Genomic DNA, 19,183 nt, shown 5'->3' with positions numbered 1-19,183 from the left:
TTGCTGTTTTATCTCATTGATTACATTCCTCTTTTAATTGTACAGAATTAAACTAAAAACATTGTTTGGATTATGTCATAATATACTATTGAAACATCAAAATGGTTGTGTACACTTTAGTCAACTAGTTTCGTTAGACCATAAATTATGTCACACATTTTCCAATAGGAAGCACTGTTATGAAAAAGTGACTACATTTGATCACTACCCTTGAGCTTTGTAAATAATGTGATAATAGCTTCAGAGCCAAGCTTTAACATGATTGCAAATGTCGTTCTCTCTTCAATCACTATATATTTACAGTCTCTCAAGCTAACGTCATCCTCGAGGAAAGAATCAACAGTTGGTGAGATAGTTAACCTCATGTCTGTGGATGCTCAGAGGTTCATGGATATCATGACCTACATCAACACTCTCTGGTCAGCTCCTCTCCAGATCCTAATCGCTCTCGGTTTGCTTTGGGATCTCCTGGGGCCAAGTGTGCTAGCGGGTCTGGCTGTCCTCATACTCATGATCCCTCTCAACATAGTCATCACCAATGCCATCAAGAAGCTTCAGGTAACTCTATCGATGCTTCAGGTAACTCTATGGATGCCTCAGGTAACTCTATCGATGCTTCAGGTAACTCTATGGATGCCTCAGGTAACTCTATCGATGCTTCAGGTAACTCTATGGATGCCTCAGGTGCATTCTAGATAACCGATTGGTTTGTAGATCCTGTAGTGACTTGATGCATTCTCAGCAACTGCTTCCAATGTAATAGTGATGGTCTTTAATGAACTTGTAAATAGGCTAATGGCTCTATGAATTCTAGTTGATTGTTATATTAGTAGATATTTAGTTAACTCTATGACTTAGTTGATTTAACACTGCTCTATGTTGTTCATTGGCCACCTTTTTGCGGCATAAAACTCACCTTGTCTAACATGTCACTCACATGTTTTGCAAAGTTGACCCTCGTTGAAACTAACTATTTGGTCTGGTGGGTGGCTAAGGTGACAAGGTCTCTGTATAACAGTGCCTATATACTGAGGTTGAAAACTCTTCTTGTTGTCAATAGTCTGGTACTATAATGATATCTATAGAAATATACAGCTGAGAGGTAGCAATGGATAATCACAACATAGTGAACAGCTGTTACCTGTGCCTAGAATTAGTGAATGTTAAGATGTTACTCTGTACAATTTTTGCATCTCTGATTAGTTAGTAATATTAATACCCTTTCATAAAGTGATAGATTATTTTTCACCTTTTTTAGCAATTAGATGATCATAATTTTTTTCTGATCCTTTCAACTGCTTCATCTTTTATCTATGACATGCGCTTATCCGTGTATTTCTAGTTTACACGCATAGCTTTATGGTATGTTTCTGGGGTTTACTTGAGAGATATTCTGTAGGTCGGTCAGATGAAAGAGAAAGACAAGAGAGTAAAACTCATGTCTGAAATACTGAATGGTATCAAGGTGCTCAAGCTTTATGCCTGGGAGGAGTCCTTCTGTAACATCATTCGGGGCATTCGTAACAACGAGCTCAACCTTCTCAAGAAAGCTGGCTTCATCAATGCTTTTTCCTCCTTCATCTGGCAGGTCTCACCATTCTTTGTAAGTTGTCTCATGGCAGGTCTCACCATTCTTTGTAAGTTGTCTCATCATGCCATACACCTTTATATACACCTTTAGACTGTAGCTGCCACCAATATTATCTATTACAATTGACCATAACTGTTTAATTGCAGTTAACTTCTATTTATGATTGCTTTAATATGCAAGTTTGTAACCATGCTACATAATTTCTATTTACCTCATCTGAAGTTACACACTAGCGAGCCTATCACCCACCCCACCTATATATGACATAGCAACAATACTCACTTCTTATCTATCTATTTATTAATATATCTTTTTTTGTATTGAGCATTTTACATAATTTTATATAATGCATCGAATTTGAGGGTATGTTTATTGTTATTTTTTGCATTTAGCTTTTATCTATTTTGTTCAAGGAATTAATTCTAATGCGGTAACTAATTCCCTGCAGCGTTTATTGAGAGTTCTCTAGATGTTTAGGCTGCCGAGTTATTTACAGTACATTTAAAAGAGAGGTTTGGCTCTATTTGTACAGATAGGTTTGACTCTATTTGTACAGAGAGGTTTGACTCTATTTGCACAGATAGGTTTGACTCTATTCGTACAGAGAGGTTTGACTCTATTCGTACAGAGAGGTTTGACTCTATTTGTACAGAGAGGTTTGACTCTATTTGTACAGAGAGGTTTGACTCTATTTGTACAGATAGGTTTGACTCTATTTGTACAGAGAGGTTTGACTCTATTTGTACAGAGAGGTTTGGCTCTATTTGTACAGAGAGGTTTGACTCTATTTGTACAGAGAGGTTTGACTCTATTTGTACAGAGAGGTTTGACTCTATTTGTACAGAGAGGTTTGACTCTATTTGCACAGATAGGTTTGACTCTATTTGTACAGATAGGTTGGACTCTATTTGTACAGAGAGGTTTGACTCTATTTGTACAGAGAGGTTTGACTCTATTTGTACAGAGAGGTTTGACTCTATAGCGTGTCATTGTTATAATTTGGGCTGATATTTATTTTGTGTTTCACAAATTAAAAATTTTGTATAGAGTTCTGTTCTGTGTGTCAGTTCAATTTCGAGCTGGAAGACATGAGGTGATGGCATTCATTTCCTTTCACTGTCTCTGTTTACATTTATTAAGAAAGGCAAAGATTTATCATATTACATTTTTTGAGTTCTGTCATGAAAGTCTGTTTGTGATAATCTATTAAAACTGTTTTTAGGTTGCTCTTTTCACATTCACCGTCTATGTAGTCTCAGACAAGAACAACGTTCTGGATGCTGAGAAGGCCTTTGTCGCTCTCTCACTTTTCAATATTATAAGGTTAGACCTGGCACTTCTTACATGAATCTTAGATTTAAGATTTTTCTTAGCTATAAAATTTTTTTTATCAATAGATGTGGAGCATGGATAGCTAGTGTTTTATCAGTAGATATGGAGCATGAATAGCTAGTGTTTTATCAGTAGATATGGAGCATGGATAGCTAGTGTTTTAAAGCGATTTCAAGGAAAAAAGAAGATGTTATAAATGATTGTTATGTTATGTTATGTTAGAAGTTGGCAATATCTACAGTGTTACTAGTTGTCTTCTCAATTCACCGAATATTGGGTAGTACAACTCTTTTATTCGTAAGTTGGTATAAATTACTTGAATGATAAATTACTGTAAATTCTTATGGTACGCATTACTAAAGTCTTTAGAGCATTTACCAATAGAATAGTCAATAGGTCAATAGTCGAGCGGACGATCAAATGTACTGGTATGAGACAATTTAGTTATGGATTTCATTGCAGTCAAAAAATTATTAGTTATAAGTAAGCTATTGATGTCTTCTGAATTGTCAGATAGACAATAATGTTTCTATCATAGTTTAAGCAATACTTTCACCAAGAACTGTTTGTTCAAAGGTTTCCCATGGCTATGCTCCCCCACATAATCACCTCGCTTATCCAGACTATTGTCTCGCTGAAGAGAATAGAGAAGTTCCTCAGCTTGGAGGAATTGAATAAAAATCCTGTGGAGACAACTCCTAATCAAGGTAGAGGGTTAAAGTTGACTGCCCAAGTTTATTACCAGGAAAAATTTTGTCTCAGAGGACAAATTACCAGTAGGAGTTGTTCTTTCTTGCTCAGTATGATGAATAGATATCCTTCATTCTGGTGTCGGCATAAAAGGCATCCCTGATTAAAGTTGTTGGGAAAGTCTCTAGAAGAGAAAGCAACTTTTTAACTGATACTGGCGAATGAATATTAATCATTCAGCTACGAGATATTGCCAACTTGTCTTCCATAAGACACTGTAAAGTATTTAAAAAAAACTCATGATTTGATCAAAGACCCGCCGTTGCAAATCTACTACCATTCTTACAGGAAGTTAGGAATTTAAACATGAAACGATTCCTAAACAGGGTGCAGCTGATGTAACATAGCCTCCTGCTATAAAAATGCTATAAGCCTTGATCCTGTCCTAGTGCATCCCGGAACCATTCTTAAGACTTAGCCTTAGTACATAGGACTGTTTAGCTTATGGTCTATGTGTGCTTAATCGTGGATTATTTTATTAGCTGATGCTATTAATCTGAAGGACTGTAGCTTCGCTTGGGACAAAGATGGGGAGACAATCACTTTACAAGATATCAATACTTGTGTTAATCACAAAGAGCTCGTGGCTGTTGTGGGAGTTGTTGGCACTGGTAAATCATCTCTCATAAGCGGGCTGCTCGGTGACATGTACAAGTTGAAAGGTCATGTGTCTGTAGATGTAAGTCTGCTAGGATCTTTTGGAGGCTCATAGAGCCTCTGTCATTGACAGTTTTTATTTCTACATGGTCAATGTATTGGGAGATCAGTAACAAAATATCTGCCAGACCAAAGAACAAAGTCGATTGATTGATGCAAAGAGTGTGATGCCTAAGGCAATGAAATCTTGTCACGGCCTTACCAAGTGGCGGCCATTTTGTCTTACCAAGTGGCGGATATGGTTAGCATCAAGTTCAGATATTATAGAATGTTTCTAAAAGTGATAAAACTTACAAATAATTATGCAAAATAAAACACATCGTTTTGGAATTGTGCAATTCATGCCACTGACCTGGACACATTTCTAGCTGTAACGGGAAATATAAAACTATCCCATTTTATAATAATTTTTAGTATATGATTCTTATGTTATAAGCTAATGAAATATATGTCGAATAAGATCTTAAATCTTTAGTTTGAACGTAGCATGGTACGGTGAGGGGCAACAACTCTAAATTTAGTTTTGATAGAAAACGGTAATATTACATAGTAAATTGAAAAAGCGATTAAAGTTTTTTTGTTTTACCAGCTTTAAATAAAGAAACCTTTGCAAAACATATTTTTCTAAATCAATGGATGCCATTGAAGTATTTAGAAAAGGAATATATGCCAACATATGAATACAAAAATATTATAATTTTAAGGGTATCTAGTGAGAGGTCAAATACTTTGTAAAATTAATATTAAAGAAATAATTCACGCTCAGAAATTTTTTATCATAGCTTAAATCTGAACAATTTGATGTGCTAACTAGGAATTACTAGTCAAAAAGTCGTTGATTAACAGGAAACTGCTGACTCCTATTCATAGGGTTCGATAGCGTATGTCGCTCAAGAAGCGTGGATCCAGAATGCTACACTTCGAGATAACATTCTCTTTGGATCCAGATTTGATCAGGGCTGGTATGATCAGGTGATAGAGGCCTGTGCTCTCCTTCCTGACTTATCGATGTTGCCTGGAGGAGACATGACAGAGATCGGAGAAAAGGTATATCATCATCTTGCAGAATTTGTATTCCAAACAAATTTTCAGCACTATTAATAAACTGTAACATCTCTCTGTATGAATTCAATTCACATCAGGACCTGCTTTGCATGTCAAAGTCGTCATCTGCTTGATCAAATATTCAAATACACTTTAATACATGGTTACTTGCTCATCAGCCCAAAAGCTTACAATAACTCTGAATAGCTGCTGCAGGTGAGTACACATAACAATAATATAAATGCATTATAAAGGAAAGATAAATAAAACTAGATGTTTTTATGTAGCTTTTGAAACATCTGAATGCAGGTGCTCGGGGGGTTTCGCAGAAATGGTATCGTAACTTCCTTTGATGACGGATTACACTAAGGCTTACCCATTGCTTTTGTACATTTCTTTACAGTTTTTTTTACCATCAGCTTCTTCACCTTAGAAACTGAGGTTATGGATTTTTAACTCGGATTTTGTGTGTCCAGTGAAAAAATTATTGATATTGTGAGTAACCATAACTTTCAATGTACTAGTTTGTTAAGAAAATAGTTTGTTAAAAATATAAACCACCAATGAGAGTTGAACTCATGACCTCCTGTTTACTAGACAGGCGGTCTAGCCGCTACGCTATGGCGGCTCACTCGCTAGTGTGCATACATTAATTATTGTGGAATAATTCCAGGGCATTAATCTATCTGGAGGGCAGAAACAGAGAGTCAGTTTGGCTCGCGCTGTTTATAGCAGGGCTGATATTTACCTGCTGGATGACCCACTCAGCGCTGTTGATGCACACGTTGGCAAACACATCTTTGACAAAGTCATTGGCCACACAGGCTTGCTTAGAGAAAAGGTAACTGCAGTTATAATGCACTCCACAATTGTGCAGCTTATGATTGTATATACATAGCATCGTTTCTTGCATTGCTTGTATCCTAGCGACTAATTTCATCGTCATCAAATGCCTTCTTTTTATTTAAAAATTTACTGTAAGTAATACATCGATCATTACAACAATCTTTGTATGGCTGAAAATATTGTTGTATTGCTGTCAATGATCTTGGACAGTGTATCGCAAATGTTGTTATCATTAAAAGTTGTGAATCACAGAGAGTACTTGACACGCGTGTGGAGTCTTAGGCATTGAGAGGCTTGCCTGACATCGCTGCCTGTGAACTACACTTTTACTATATTTTACGATCTATTATATGAATAGCAAGAACTATGTATAGCAAGTACTATGTATAGCAAGTACTATGTTAGCAAGTACTATGTATAGCGAGTACTATGTACAGCGAGTAATATGTATAGCGAGTACTATGTATAGCGAGTACTATGTATAGCGAGTACTATGTATAGCGAGTACTATGTATAGCGAGTACTATGTATAGCGAGTACCATGTATAGCAAGTACATTGTATAGCAAGTACTATGTATAGCAAGTACTATGTATAGCAATAACTGTGTATAGCAAGAACTATGTATAGCCAGAACTATGTATAGCAAGAACTATGTATAGCGAGAACTATGTATAGCAAGTACTATGTATAGCAAGTACTATGTATAGCAAGTACTGTGTATAGCAAGAACTATGTATAGCAAGAACTATGTATAGCAATAACTATGTATAGCAAGTACTATGTATAGCAAGTACTATGTATAGCAAGTACTATGTATAGCAAGTACTATGTATAGCAAGTACTATGTATAGCAAGTACTATGTATAACTCCTGTATATACCCTAGGACACTTATGTATTCGCGGCATCTAACTTTCGCGTTTTCGCGGCAACAGCCTCTCGCGAAAATTTCATGAGCGAAACTAAACTATCATAACGAACGAGCGAAAACGCGAAAATAAATGGCTTTCTTCATTGATATTCACAATAAAATCGTCATATTAGAAATGCAGGCAATTTTCGTGTGTGGTTGGCTCATTGGGCAAGTTTTGCTAAACTCATTATAGCTAATACACCGACTGAGCAGCTTGGCAAAACAAATTAAGATAATAAATTTTTTTTGGAAAAGCCTAGACAAATGAAGAAGATGATGATATTAGTTTAGTCACTGAATTTGTAACTGATGAGGATGACAGTCTGGTAGGAAAAGTCATAAAATTGAATAATAATTATTGTGGTGATGAATTTTATTACCAACCAAAAGCAATAACAACCCGGTGCCATGGCCACCGCGGCACCGCGTGCTATAAATACTTGAATTCTAATATTGGTACCAATCAGTCACTGCGGCTTTGACGTCATTGATAGTCTAGGAAACAAATGGCAGCAAGCGATCAAATTACATTATTGATCTAGCCTACACATTTCTACCTGCGGTTCACAAATACAAACTACCGTACTTTTCGGACAATTAGCAGCTACTTTTTTCTGATGATTTGAGCCATGCGGCTTATAGGTAGGCCTACAAGGGTGCGGCTAATCACTGTGGCTTTTTCTTTCACCGCTAGGGCGCACTAACGGGAATCTCCAATTAGTGCACTTTTAGCTGTGAAAGAAAATACGAAACAATGCCTCACGGTACTGTCCCGTTAGGCACTAAGTTAAAAAGCGTCGAATAATACGAAACTGTGCCGTTCTGCACTGTTCCGTTTTAAATGGCGTTAAAAAGCACAGTCCTTAGTTCTGCGGCCTATAGTAAGGTGCGGTTTATGTATTGTTTTATTATCGTTTTTGGAAAATAAAGCACATGTAGCTTATATAGAGGTGCGGTTTATAGTCCAAACAGAACGGTAGTCCCAAATTGAAAAATATTTCGTACCAGCGAACTGGACCTGAGGAATCTAATGTTTGTTCCACTGCATTTATTTTCACATCACTATATTTTCGCACTCATCTGAGCTGCGAAATTAAGTTCCAGCGAAATTTTACTCCTTATGCTACTCACGAAACTAAATACTAGCGAAATATAAGTGTCCTAGGGTAATAGCAGTGTCAGCCTACATGTAGCTAGACTTGTCTATGGCTCATATCGGCACAGTTTGATTAGTACGGTTACTACATCTACATTAAGTTGCTCCAGTATTGGCATACTTCCTTTACTTTCTTTGAGATAGGACCTTCATAGATTTCCTTGGTATCTTAAAAGGCCCAAAACCACATTGTATGGACACAAATTTTTCCTAAATGTCTGTCCTTCATAGAATGGGACCTGCAATGACTCTTTGGATAAATGCTAGGGGTAATTCTTCAAGAGTTAGACTGCTACAAGGAATATCCTGTTTTCATTCAAATTTGTCTGTTGTAGTTACTGACGAAATCATTTGCATTGGTTTGAGCTATTGAACATGGTTTAAAAACACATGAAGCTAAAAAACATAATACTACAATTATTTTAGCTATAGCTAACATAAAAAAGCCATTATAAATTATACGTTGTATAGATCCATAGTTTGATGCAACTGTCACAGGTTAACAGCTGTCACAGGTTGACAGCTGTCACAGGTTGACAACTTTCACAGGTTGACAATTGTCACAGGTTGACAATTGTCACAGGTTGACAACTGTCACAGGTTGACAACTGTCACAGGTTGACAACCGTCACAGGTTGAAAACCGTCACAGGTTGACAACTGTCACAGGTTGACAACCACATAAAATGGTCTTGGCAGTCTGTCAGTTTTTGCATCCACTTTGGTTTGGGCAATACAGTAAACGGGATTTTATAAATTTGCATTACTCGCAATTTTCTTCACCCGCAAATAGCCACATTTCAAAATTTGATATTGTTGAAACATAGACATGCAGTGATTATTATTATGATATTGTTGCAGACGAGATTATTAGTTACCCATGGTATCAACTTTTTGCCTCAAGTAGACAACATACTTGTGATCAAAGATGGCCACCTATCTGAAAGTGGGTCGTTCAAACAACTGCTAGAGCGAAAAGAAGCTTTTGCTGATTTTTTGACGACTTACTTCAAGGAAGGACAAGGAGAAGGAGGTATGTTTCTCACTTCCCCTTTCATTACGTGTGATTACAAGCTGTTTTCCAGTACATCTCTTGGTTACCGTTAGTTACCTACTAGTTGTCCTTGTTTATTGCAGACGGACCAGCAGAGGTAATGGATGCGGATATACTAAAGAAAGTGAGTGAAGTTATGGAAGGAGATCAGCTAGATGCACTTGCAAGGTAAACCCTATCTATCCTTTATTCATAGTTTTTGACAGTAGCTTGTTTACATGATTATGGATTTCACCTTATTTCAACCATTTTATCATTTATTCTTTACTGAGCATCTTTACTGATAGCACATTTTGACTACTTTTATTTTGTTCACTTTGTTATTCTTACTAGCTCGGAGAGCCTGTCTAATTGAAGAAAATTGATGTTAGTTTCCTTCATCAGAATTGAGCATTGCTTTTTCGTATGATGAAATGAAACTTAGCTTATTTGGTGCTGCAGAGGATTATAGAATGCAAAGGTTTTTACAAAACTTGAAGGTCCGGTTTATACGCTCGTAACTTTGATTAAAAGCAAATGAAATAAGATCATGCTAACTTAATTTTAACAAATACAACTCGAACTTTTATTAACTCAAATTTTTAATAAAATAAAACAACACTAATGGTTACCACTATGACTAACTATTTGGCTACCAAAAAAATTTTTATGGAGACTAATATTCGGTAAACCAAATATTTGGCTGCGCATATAAGTTGTCACAACATTCGACCTAAGTAATTAGCTTAAAATTGTGCATCATCTGATGCCATAAAAAGGAAAAAATTGTGTTGCAGAATCATTTCACACACTTTTTTATCCTCTTCATACTATCGTGGTTGACAAGTTGAGCATGTTTGGAGTCAGACGAGTTACCACTATTTCTATAGTTTGCGGCGTTATTATTACTGTTAAAAATAAATATTCACTGTAACTACTACTATTGCCCCATAGATAATCTTTGGAAGTCCATTGATATACAATTTGTGAAACCTGCATAGCTGTAATGCTTCTGATCATCGCAAAGAACAAATAGCTATGAAAATGTGCTTTTGAAAAGCGAAACTAAGGTCAACGTGAGATGCAAACATGCTTTTTATTGGCTCAATGCAAACAGATGATTGTTTCCTTTCGACTAAATGGAGGCACGATAGGCTACTTCACAACTACTCACCAATCGGAAACCTTCTGTACTAACCCTTTTGTACTAAACAACCTTTTGCTTTGATAGATACATACGATGTGTCACGGTTTATAGGATTGGCTTATATGCGATTTCTTATCAATTTTTTGATTTCAGGGCTGTTTATCTAGGGTCAGCGAATACGCGAGATGGGCTTGTATGCAGGGATATACTGTAATTTCTCATTGTTATCACTTTTAAATAACAAAAACTGAAACACTCGCTGCTTCTGCAGTCATTCTTTGACCTTGTTCGACTGGTAATAGGATTCCTAAATCTATTTGCCATATCTTGGGAACCAGGTTTTGCTGATTTTTTTTTAGCTTGCACTTTGCTGTTTTGCATAAAAGACTTATGTACGTACTTTAACATCCTGTTTAGTCTAGCGCTATAGAGTGTACCCTTGTCCATCATCACATAGAAGTGAGTTGTTGTGTAGCCCTAGTTACAGTTAGTGGAGATGTGTTCCAGTTGCCAGAAGGCAGCCTGGTTAAGTTTGATTAAGGAATAAGGCATTATTGCGGCCCGAGTTTATTTGAAGGTTTGTTACCGCTAGGGAAAGGCTGACAAGCATAAGCAGTGCAAGGTCAGCTAGAAGTAGAAGCAAGACTCCAGATTTAGACGCGCATACTCTGAGATCATACAAATCCCAACTTTCAGTGTCTGAGATACACCCCTCAATGTCCTTGGAGATCATAGGTTTGTCGAGTTTTGTGCATGTTCACTTTTCGCTTTTCATCTTTTTTGATCCTGTATTAGCTTATGCTTCTGACTAGTCTTATCGCTTGCTAATATTATCATGATAACATTGAGCATGTCAGTTTTTACGCATGCAGCTTTTCTTGTTGGATGCAATTTTCTTCACTTTATGAAGCATCATCTACTTTGATAAGATGACACATGGTTTAGGTTTTTTATAATGCTTAAACTCTCTGGCACTCATTTTGTAACCCTTACACTGATGTCTTTAAGCCTCTGACCCTTGCATTGTCTCGCTTATGCGTTGTGTAAAACTTCTACTCGAGCTGTTTCAGTTAGCACTTCTAGATCCCTACAATCTACATCCCTATATCTTAACTTACTGACTCTAATATTTGCACCTTTTTATGCTGCTATGTTGACACGTTTACTGTGACAAGTTATACTCTCAAACATTTGAAATCAGGGATAAGGGAAACTCTCTAAATTTCTCTTGCACCTGCGCTAGTTTTACTGTGGCCCACCTCTACTCTTTAAAACCTTTTCTTTACATGCACTGCTCTTCTCTAAAATTTATACTTTTTGGAACTTTTCACTTTCGGCACCACTCCGTGGCATTTATACATTTTTAACAAATGCTAGGCAAGGAAGAAGTGATGAGGGCGGCGGAAGAGTTTGGCTCAACCAGACATCTTGATAGGGAGGAAGATGAGACGCATTATCCACCAAAGTCACCACTTCCTGAGGATAAACTTATTGATGCAGAAAAATCTCAAGAAGGCAGGGTTAGTAGACTCAAGAAGGTAGAATTAGTAGTCTCAAGAAGGTAGAGTTAGTAGTCTCAAGAAGGTAGAGTTAGTAGTCTCAAGAAGGTAGTTTTAGTAGACTCAAGAAGGTAGAGTTAGTAGTCTCAAGAGGGTAGAATTAGTAGTCTCAAGAAGGTAGAGTTAGTAGACTCAAGAAAGTAGAGTTAGTAGTCTCAAGAAGGTAGAGTTAGTAGACTCAAGAAGGTAGAGTTAGTAGTCTCAAGAAGGTAGAGTTAGTAGACTCAATAAAGTAGAGTTAGTAGTCTCAAGAAGGTAGAGTTATTAGTCTCAAGAAGGTAGAGTTAGTAATCTCAAGTGGTTGCTTAAGCTGTCATTTTCTTGTTGAGGTAAAACGTTATCTTGGTTATGATACAGGTAAAGGCAGCAGTATTAGGCAATTACATCTCTGCTATGGGATGGCTGCCAGCTGTGCTCTTGCTATTTTTCTTCATGGTGGACCAGGGTTGTGCCATGGGAGGCAACATCTGGCTTAGCAAATGGGTCGATGATGAGGAGTCATTCAATGATACATCTTCCAGGAATATGTATCTCGGAGTCTATGCTTCTTTCGGAATCTCACAAGGTACTAATTCATGTTATTCTTGTCGACGCTATTAAAAGCGGCTGCTAAATATCTATCTTTTTGCTTAAGGACACTTAAATAAGTTTTTTACACATTTTACGTAGTAACCATTTTACAGAGTGACCATTGTACGTAGTAACCATTTTACGGAGTGACCATTTTACGGAGTAACCGTTTTCGGGAGTAACCATTTTGCGGAGTAACCATTTTACGGAGTAACCATTTTATATTTTGATTTTGGCTAAAGCCATCTTTAGGTTAACTTCTTTCAGCCTGTCAAATTTGCAATGCTATTCAACTGCTTTCGTCAATTGCTGTCGTCAACTGCTGTCGTCAACTGCTGTCAACTTTGCATTTTTACTGCTGCCTCTAACTGTATAAAGAAAAAAATTAAAAAATGGACTGTTTTTTCATGGCTCATCGGTTAATAGTGCTGTTGTATAAAAACAAAAAGTTCAAGGGAAGTTTTACTCTGTTAACTTGTAAACTATTGCAATAAGCGATATAAAACCGCTCATATTGATGAGAAGTGATACACAGTATATTAGGTACAATAACATTATTATTATTAGCCTTCGTAATCCTATTAGTAATAAAATTTTTTAATGAATCTTGGGCCATCGTGAATGAGGTTGCGCAATATCTTTGTTCTAAAAAAAGACAAAATAATCTGTTTTGTCATTGTTGTTGTTTTCACATATGTTGTTTTCACATATGTTGTTTTCACATATGTTGTTTTCACATACGTTGTTTTCACATACGTTGTTTTCACATACGTTGTTTTCACATACGTTGTTTTCACATACGTTGTTTTCACATACGTTGTTTTCACATATGTTGTTTTCACATATGTTGTTTTCACATATGTTGTTTTCACATATGCTGTTTTCGCAAAATATGTGTACCTTGCTTCTATAATGCCTTTATTAAAAGGAAGTCCACAAAAATGCAGCTACCATGGTTACCGTTACTAAGATTGTAGTCAGTATGGTTAGTTACCATGGTTTCAGTAATCACTGAAAGGATTACTGAATCAGTAATCACTGAAAAATCACTCAAGGATTTTCGCCACACACATACAAAGCAAAAACAACATGCTGTTTTTGTTTTGTATGTGCGTGGCGAAAATCCTTGCGCGCGTGACCCGGCTAGCCCGTGCTATTCATCGTATAGCAGTATAAATCAAATTTCACCAAACCTTTAGAAAAGTCGTTTACAAAAATATTTTGCCGATGGTGGTAATAACGACGCTTATGAATTACGAAAAGATGAGGTTTACCTCTATGGCTTTGAATAAAGTGATTTTCTAAAGCGATAACAACCGTTTCGGTAGCCGTTGGGCAAAAAAGCAGTTCGAATTAACAGTGTTGAGTTCGAGTTATCTATAGCAATTTATCATTAGGTGGAAACGGACCAAAAAAACCGTTTGAATTAACCATGTGTTCGAGCTATCCGTGGGAGAGTTATCCATGTTTGACTGTATATATTTCTCAAAGTATGTCTGGCCATGTCTGTATGTCATAGATCTGTCTGTCATTCCAGCTATAGCTATTATTAGAATACATAGATGTAGCTGGACAACAATGCAGGCAATGGGGCAATGTGCCAGGCTAATAGCTTGCAAGTTACGGTTGTTTGACAAAGTTTTATAACCTTTACAGTTGTTTTAATTTTTCTCTTAATTTATTTAAACTACATAAAACACTTCTCTCATGATATGTAGTTTGAAAGTTAGAATGGGAAATGTTGTTATATGTTAAATACAAATCAATTTTCTGTCCAAAGACTTTTTTATTACCCGGGCAATGCGGGGTAGCACAGCTAGTACTGTATAAAGATTGATAATTTGATATGCTGTCATTAGATTCTTTGCGCCATCTATGGATCTATACATGGATAGATCCATGTATAGATCCGGAACATTTAGTGCATATAATCCGCAATTTTGAGCTTGGCACATTTGATGAATTGTTATAGTGATTTTGGCGGAAATTCATTGTGCCATACGGTGTGGAGTTGTTGTACTTTTCCTGAAATGTCATATGCAGTTGCAAAACATTTTCTGAACAGAGCGCACTCGCCATACGATTTTCCGGTCCAGGTTTGGCATTGTGTAGCAAAAATGTTATATAGAGGGGTATGGAAACCCATAGAAATTATATAATGCAAACATGTCCTGGTAAAAATCATCCAACTTTTATATACATTAAGTACTGTACATATTAAAATTTACTATCAAAATAGTATGTTAATCTTAGTAACTGTAGTTACCTACAGTAACTTTAGTGTATTTAATGGTTATGATCTGCATAAACATGTAACGTTAACAATGTACAATGTGTATGTGCAGTAGCAGCAGTATGTACTGTAGGAGTTCTTACTTGCGAGACAGACAGACAGACAGACGTGTAGCATAAACTTTGAATTTAACTTAAATCAATTTATCTTACTAAACACACTGAAAGGTAAGTTTTAGTAAATGTATGCATTTTTAACATGTATTTCACTGAACTTCACCTTTTTCATCGATAAAATTGGTTTCCGGCTTCTTTTCACTATAACTTTTAGCCGAATTTAATACTTTTCTCAACCTAATTAGACAAGACAAGAAAGCTCATCGTGAAATAGATTTTTGTTAGCAGATTAAGGGCAGTTGTCTTATCCCCGACTTTTTTGTTCAAAGGGATTGCTAATCCAACTTTGCTACTGGTTTTGAAGGGAAAATATTATGTGCCACTTTGCATACGAGGAATGCCGAACTGCAAGAAATTTATCATCGTATCTCTTTCAGGCGTTGTGAGGTTTTTCGGCGAACAGCATATCTGCATCTTTGTTATTTCGACGTAATAAGCACACCAGCCAAATTTGAATTTTTAGCAAAATTTTTGTTAAATTCATAAGGTGAAATAGGATTTGTATGGCGAAATAGGATTCGTTTGGCGAAGACGAAAAACCATCGTGTTCCACGTCGTAAGGCTAAAACATTGTGTAACAGGGACATCGTAACCCGAGGGTATATGTAGTTGTACAAACCTGTATATGTAGTTGCTCAGCGGTTGAACATCCCATACTCCAGTTTTACTTTTCTGTTGGCAGGGCTATTTACAACTGTCGCATCTCTTACAACAGCTATGGCAGGGGTCAGAGCCTCAAAAATCATACACCAAAAATTAGTAATGGCACTCCTTCGCTGCCCTTTATCAGTATTTGAGTCAACACCAACTGGCAGAGTTTTAAATCGAATTTCGAGTGACATGGCGACAGTAGATTTTGTGATGCCATTCACGGTACGGTCTGTGATAAACAGCGTACTAGGCGCAACGCTTACCATAGCTGTTGTGGCGGCAGCTGTTCCATGGACTCTCCTTTTCACCATTGCTCTTGGATTGCTCTATGCTTTCATACAGGTTTGTTGAGCTCAAATTGTTGATTTATAAGCCACGGTGCCATAATCCTGATTGGCTTTTATGCTGCACTGATCAGCGCTAGTCCAACGCTCCCCTTTCTGATTAGTCAAGCCTTAGGCTAGACTCAGATATTTTGCTGCCCGCTATCCCATACATCACAGCACTTCCACGTGCCTCAGCCATGCGTCCTTCTTTCATTATAAATCCCACAAAGGTGATTAACATTCTAGGGAGCTCAAGTGCTGGCCAGTCATTATCCAGGGATCTCAACTCCACTTATTAGCAACCATCAAAACGCCGCACTTGCTGTTGCAACTGTAAACTCGGACAACCATTATTAGTTGGGACCTTCGGGTGTACATGGATGACAAGGATTCTATGTATGCCTCTTCTTACACCTGCTATCAGTCAAATTTGCCCATTTCAGGTGTTTTCGCTATGGCTGCCATGCTAGCCTTGGCCATTGGCAGCTGGCAAGCTTCCAAACGCCTACACAGCAAAATGCTTAATAACATTGTCAAGTGTTCGATGAACTTCTTTGACACCACTCCGACCGGCCGTATCCTAAACAGGTAGTTATCATGTTTTGCTACAAATATCGACCATTTGCTAAGATGTTTTTCCGAATTTGAGGTACAGTACCTTATGTATAACTCATTGAAAGCTCATTTTTTGTTCCTAGTTGAAATAATGATTTACTACAGCAATCAACTGATGAGCACTGAATCACAGTGGAAATGTTCGTTCATTCATTACATATGTCTGTTTAGCACTCACAACACGATTTGCTTTTCTAACGTGCCAATAATGACATACTTATGCTTAAATTGTTAAGTTTGGTAAAAAAGGAAAAAGTCAGGTACCTCCGCTTTTGAGATTATAGCACAGAGCAGAGTATTTTCAATGACAAAACTGCTTTTATCTAACAAGGACACTCCTCTAGTTAAATAAATGTTGATAAATAATAATAAACCAGTAATAAATCATAAATGAATTGATTTGGCTTGTCAGTACTCTACAGTGGCTTGTCAGTACTCTACAGTAACTTGTCAGTACTCTACAGTAGCTTGTCAGTGCCCTACAGTAACTTGTCAGTACTCTACAGTAGCTTGTCAGTACTCTACAGTAGCTTGTCAGTACTCTACAGTAGCTTGTCAGTGTCCATGGCAATACTACAACAAACATCACTCTACTTATCATTTGCCAGACTTTCGCTTGCAAAAAATACGAATTTCTATGTGTTCATAGTTCAATGAGATGACTACTCCATGTTTGTTATTTGCAGATTCTCAAAAGATGTTGATGTTGTTGATACGACCATTCCAACCAATAATCGCTCCTTCATTTGGTGTCTCGTCTCTGTTTTGGGGACACTCATTATCATAGCCATGAGCACTCTATGGTTTTTGGCAGTTGTCATTCCCTTGTTTATCGTGTACATGCTAATTCAGGTACGCAATGATAAGGAATGGCACAGTTAAAGTTCAGCTATTGTACATGAGCTCAATAGTTGCTATGACTTTGAGATGATAAGCTGAAGTTTGTTGTGATTTATAGACTGTGAATGAGATAACATTTGTTGGCTGCTAGCTTTCCTACAATACAATAGGTATATTAGATTTGTTCAGCCTTTCATAACATTTATAATTTACATAAATCTGTTTTTAAAACTTGTAGACTACATCCTGTATCTAATATGTATAAGTTACTTCTTGCCTACCCTTTGTGCACACCATCTATTCAACATTCAAATGGTTCTATGTAATTTCCATTACAGTCAAACATGGATAACTCGAACTTCACGGGACCGAGTGAAAATGTTCAAGTTATCAGAGCGTTCAAATTATCAGAGCACTGTCACAAGTCCATGCATTTATTTATTTATTAGTAGATACCTGTACATATACAAACTATAATATAAATCAAAAGCATAAATGGCTTGTTTCAAATTAAATGCTTCTAATGTAAAGTTTAAAACGTTTTTATCAAAAAGTATAGGAGATTTTTCTATCACTTGAGATTGTTTGGTTGTTTGAGGTGATGTTATTGCCAGGACGTTTTTAGATTAAAATTGGCAAAACTTGATCGTTGTTGAAATGCTCAGAAGAAAAGACATCTTTTTCTTTTGAGCGTTTTAACCGAGATCAATTTTGCCGATTTTTCTTGAAGTTTAAGCGAAGGTCACCTCACTTTTCCATGCTTCCGAAAGGCGATCGCTAAGCGGATGTTTGGTAAAAATCAAAATTCACCAAACCTTTAGAAAAGTCGTTGACAAAAATATTTTGCCGACGGTGGTAATAACGACGCCTATGATTTACGAAAAATTGAGGTTTATCTCTATGACTTGGAATAAAGTGATTTTCTGAAGCGATAACAACCGTGTCGGTAGCCGTTGGGCAAAAAACTGTTCGAGTTAACAGAGTTGAGGTCGAGTTATCTATAGCAATTTATCATTACGTGGAAACGGATTAAAGAAACCGTTCGAGTTAACCATGTGTTCGAGCTATCCGTGGGCGAGTTATCCATGTTTGACTGTACCTTCCATCCCCCTATTGAGCACATGTTTTACACGGTACCCATTACTTTCCATCCCCTTAAAGTGTATGGCCTATGTGAAAATCTTGCCAGGCATCTTGCTAACTATTCAGCTATTAACAGTTTTTAATGCTCAAAGGCTATGAGACTCGCTAGGAAATACTAATGCATAGAAATTTGTCTGATTGTAATTCATTATTTAATCAATAATATCTTGATTGGAAATTGCCTCCCTTGCTCTGCTTGAACTCAATCCTCTCACACTACTGAACTTTGCCTGTTGCTTGTCCATGCACTGTCTTTGGTCACTATGCACTGTCTTTGGTCACTATGCACTGTCTTTGGTCACTATGCACTAGAGTTGCCCCGATTTCAATATCGGAATCGGTATCGGTGCCGATATGGGTATTAAGTATCTGAATCGGTATCGGCCGATCTTTTCTTAAAAAATCGGACACTTCAGATACTTTTTACATATCAACTACTTAGCAGAAACCTGTATTTTAGCCTGCTACTTTAATAACAAATCATCAGCTGCAAGTTCCTTGCTTTTATCTAATGATTTCCGAGCCTTTCTAACAATATATTTCATGTCTAACTCACAGCCTAATAAACATCCACACAGCTGCGTAATATTTTGGCTTTAGT

The 19,183-nt window shown here is 36.9% G+C and overlaps 1 protein-coding gene across 1 annotated transcript in view; it reads left to right on the top strand.

The window, feature by feature from the left end:
- The window catches only part of LOC137391431 (multidrug resistance-associated protein 1-like), a 72,605-nt gene that overhangs the window by 35,681 nt on the left and 17,741 nt on the right, over nt 1-19,183 (top strand). The window contains exons 12-25 of the mRNA XM_068077904.1: nt 304-558; nt 1,400-1,603; nt 2,814-2,914; nt 3,500-3,630; nt 4,156-4,352; nt 5,201-5,377; nt 6,048-6,215; nt 9,151-9,322; nt 9,427-9,511; nt 11,062-11,204; nt 11,847-11,989; nt 12,386-12,593; nt 16,428-16,572; nt 17,286-17,451. Of these exons, the coding sequence (XP_067934005.1) occupies nt 304-558; nt 1,400-1,603; nt 2,814-2,914; nt 3,500-3,630; nt 4,156-4,352; nt 5,201-5,377; nt 6,048-6,215; nt 9,151-9,322; nt 9,427-9,511; nt 11,062-11,204; nt 11,847-11,989; nt 12,386-12,593; nt 16,428-16,572; nt 17,286-17,451 (2,295 nt within the window). The remainder of the gene's footprint in view (nt 1-303; nt 559-1,399; nt 1,604-2,813; nt 2,915-3,499; nt 3,631-4,155; nt 4,353-5,200; nt 5,378-6,047; nt 6,216-9,150; nt 9,323-9,426; nt 9,512-11,061; nt 11,205-11,846; nt 11,990-12,385; nt 12,594-16,427; nt 16,573-17,285; nt 17,452-19,183) is intronic.

The sequence above is a fragment of the Watersipora subatra genome, chromosome 3, assembly GCF_963576615.1.
Source record: "Watersipora subatra chromosome 3, tzWatSuba1.1, whole genome shotgun sequence".
In the NCBI taxonomy this organism is placed as follows: domain Eukaryota; kingdom Metazoa; phylum Bryozoa; class Gymnolaemata; order Cheilostomatida; family Watersiporidae; genus Watersipora; species Watersipora subatra.
The sequence above is the reverse complement of the archived record's forward strand: the minus strand, read 5'-3'. Positions and strand labels throughout refer to the sequence as shown.